General features: G+C 35.6%; 1 protein-coding gene across 1 annotated transcript; it reads right to left on the bottom strand.

The window, feature by feature from the left end:
* Positions 1-1,365: 1,365 nt before the first annotated feature.
* On the bottom strand, positions 1,366-3,035 carry gtsf1 (gametocyte specific factor 1; the record flags this gene model as incomplete). The annotated part of the gene is made up of 5 exons (XM_079238579.1): positions 1,366-1,448; positions 1,740-1,826; positions 1,916-2,042; positions 2,745-2,851; positions 2,954-3,035. 5 exons carry the CDS (start codon positions 3,033-3,035, stop codon positions 1,366-1,368), a joined length of 486 nt encoding a protein of 161 aa, XP_079094705.1.
* Between the last annotated feature and the right edge of the window lie 867 nt (positions 3,036-3,902).

Here is a 3,902-nt window from a genome sequence, read left to right as displayed (position 1 = left end):
CTGATGCCTGGCCTGCAGACTGCTTTTTAAGGAGAAAGTGTTGCCGAGCAGCGCCACCTAGTGGTCGGCATATTTAAGCCCAAAACCTTCCTAACTTGGAGGCATCTTTCCAAACTCATGTAATCATTTCCTACAAATAATTCTACATCTACAAAAACATTTTATATTTTATGTAGTACTAATAAACTTATCTATTAATTTGGACTAAGCTGCTTACAGTTTGCTTTCCACATGTAAAGAAACTGTTTCCATTTTCACTGAAATCGAGATTCAGATACAGATAGGAGACTGCGGCAGTAGTTTCAGCTTTTAAATTGATAATTATCTTTTACACACAAGGGAATTTTCATCATCAGCAGAGACATGATCCTGTTTTGTTAACGTGAACAAGATAAAGGTTGGTTCTCCACACTGACTTGAGCTTTACACATTTCAGCACACAACTTCCAGCCTAATCTGTCAGCCTGCCTTTAGATGCAATGCTAGAAAACCAAACTTCCAATTACTAAGCAATACATTTACAAGCAAAAACCTCATGCAACCATGCCATAATAATGCCTTTTCCACTCAGATGTCATATACACAGGAATCTGAAGAGATCAACTCACTCATTCCAAAAGCTAACATTGTAATAAGTTGATTAAAATATATATATTTTTAAACAAAGTAATTGTCTTTGTCCCCTCCTGTTACAAATGTATTTCCAACCCCTTCTGGACTTTTATTTTTACATCTAGGTATTCCATTTTATTCATTTATATGCTCATATTAACACTTTTAATTTCTATACTATTATTTAATATTGTACTTTTTCCTGTCTTCCCTGCACCATAACATTTTACTCATATTACTTTTACTGATTTTAAATCAGCGGTTTTTACCATTTTGTGGCTGCTTTTAAATACTTAACGCTTCCTTGGCACCATTTGTAATGCCGTTTTATGTAAACATAGAGTCATCTTGTACATCAAATACTTGCTATACATTTTAAATTGTACTTAAATTCAGGCATTAAGACCAGATTTCATGCAGATCCCACATTATACCACTTAGTATGTGAATATAATTCTCATTCCTAAATGAGCCAGTCTGCTGTATTTATACCTCCATTGATCCAAAAGTCCAACTGTACTTTTGCCTTGTGCACTGAAAGCATTTACCAAATTTACTCAAAACCACACAAAATTTCAAAAGCTTTATGACAAAAGTACAACATTGCAAGATCAATAAAAGACTAAATAAAACAAGGCCAAATGGTTTGGACCAGTTTACAGCTGGCTATGTATACATTTTTAAAAGAAAAAAGAAAAAAAAAGAAAAACAACCAAACATTAAAAGTTAGTATGCATGCATAAGAAGCACGAGTTATGGCTCACATGTCAGACCATGGTAAGTTTTTCGGTGCTCTAAAACTTTGGCCAGGATTGCTGGTGGGCCTTGTGCGCGGGCTGCAGACAGGAAACAAGACTGTTTAACAACAAACGGCATATTGTTTCATTTCTGGCAGGTGAGGTGAAGAAGACCACTTACACTTGAGTAAATGCTGTGTTGACGCCCCACACAAATGCAGTTGGTTCATTATCTGCTTCTGCAAGTAAAAATACAGGATATTAACAGACTAGAAATCATTAAGTTATTGTTAAGCTAACCCACCAATTATCTTGTTGAACCTCTAAAGAAAACACGGTGTAAAAAAAAAAAAATAAAAAAAAAAACCAACTAGCGGCAACTGGTCACACCTTGCTCCCAGTCCTCAGTCGTGTTTGGATTTGTCCACGTGCTGACTGGTACATGCCATTCACGATGCCCGTTTGCATTTCCACCCACTGAAATTAAAAAGCACAATTTCACTTGATGCCAAAAATTGCAGCTCTGGATACATACAACAACACAAGAAATCAAATGAATATTTCACCATCTTCAGTGTCCACAGATACTCTGTCCTCACAAGTCTTAATGTGGTGAGCCAGCTCCTGCTTTGGGACCAGGTGGCGGGCATTGAAGGGACAGGTTTTCAGCTCACTGGCCAGTTTGGGGTGATTCTGTACCAGCAAAAGATGCAAACAAACTTGCAGTTTATGAATATAAATATACTTTATTCCTTAGGATAAGAGCCTTGAGTTTAAACTGGAATATAAAAAAAAACCCAGCAACAACCAGTTATACAACCTCTGGGGAAATAAAGTCACAGCTTAACATTCTTTTGGACCACAATTTGATTATGGGACAGTTGCCATGACATCATTTCATTAAGTCTGTTCAATGCCATTACATTTATATCCACCCAGAGTAACATCTCCATCAAATAGGCCTCACTGATTTTTTTTTCCTTTTGTAAAGCTTTAGCATCAATATTTTGCCTTTACAATCTGCAAATTCTTTCACTTTTTTTTTTTTTTTTTTTTTACATGTTTAACTCATTTCTGCCCACAACAATGAACATTGACTTTCTTCCTACAACAATATTTTGGGGATTTATAAACAACCCACACAACAAACAGTTCCTGTAGCTTAAGACCCCAAATAAATGAGCTTCTACTTTATTTACTGTTCGGTTGGGATACACACAAACAAAAACGTTTTGTCAAAGTCTACATAGACCACCAAGCAATGTCTTAAAGTTATTTAACAGCCAGACTTTAAAATTTCCCACATCTGGCAAATAGCAAACAAAAATTTGAGGTAAGCCATTAATGTAAATCCCTTTTCTTACAACAAATGGGGAAAAAAAGCTCCCAACTCACCTTTCTGCACTTTATAATATGGTAGGGAAACCGGCAGGAACGAATATGATGATTTTTATCAAAAGGACATTGTACGAGTTTCTCGGGGTCACAGTTTCCCTTTCCATCTAAAAAACACAAAAAACAAACAAACAAAAAACTTTGTTAATATTTCAAAACTGACAGAGTGAAACAAAATAGACAAAAGTAGAGAGAATTTCTAGTTTTACCATATTCCATAACCTCCGGTTGTCTCTCAGAGGCCATTCTGGATGGATCACTGGTGCTTCCAAATCGGATGTTGTTTGCCATGACAACAATGAGACAACAAGGCAACTAATGAACTGAGAAGAAAAAACGTTTTAGTTAGGAAAGAATGCAAAAAACTTTGATCATCAAAAAAAGACTTGTGCTGATAGATGTACATGTTGCTGGAACAACATAAAAAAAAATAACACCACAGGGGCGTTGCAATGAGTGATAGGATTTTTACCATCAAGGGAGAATGAATGAAAGAATAAATGAAAAAATATATAAATAAATAGTCGTGGGCTTTCTTGCAACATATCCAAAGCTATTCATCTTCTGCATAATAAGTTATGACTTATTGGTCCGAAGTCACGTTCAGCTGGTTCACATGCAGCTGGGAGCAAAATACGCCGTGGAAAATACTTCAGTAACTGAGTATCAATGCTATCCCATAGTGCTAGTAACAGAGGCGCCATATGGGGGGAAAGTTAGGAAGATTCTAAGGGCCCCATGACTTGATAGGAGTCCAAAAAGATGTACAAACTATATAATAAAATCATTAAACCTTCATTAAAAATAATACTTTTTTCAAAGGTTGTAATAAAATATAGTTGTAATATAAACTGATAAACCATTTATATTAAAATAACCTAGTTAGATGTATGCACTGTAATTTAACCCTTTATAGGGCACTCAATAAAATACCTTCAAATTAGAAATTTTAACCTAAAATTGTCCTTCTGGTATGTATGGGGTGATCAGATCTTCTCTCACCAAATGTGGGACAAAGACTGAGAATGTGGGACAATGTCAGATTCCACTCTGCCATGACTAAGTTTTAAGAAAAAAAACTTTCTATTCTGCTCTTTGGTAATAAAATTACTGTCCAAACATAACAAATCTGTGATTATACGACCTCCCTCTGAGTAG

The sequence above is a fragment of the Telmatherina bonti genome (genome assembly GCF_933228915.1).
Source record: "Telmatherina bonti genome assembly, chromosome: 4".
Lineage (NCBI taxonomy): Eukaryota > Metazoa > Chordata > Actinopteri > Atheriniformes > Telmatherinidae > Telmatherina > Telmatherina bonti.
This window is presented reverse-complemented; position numbering and strand designations above follow the sequence as displayed.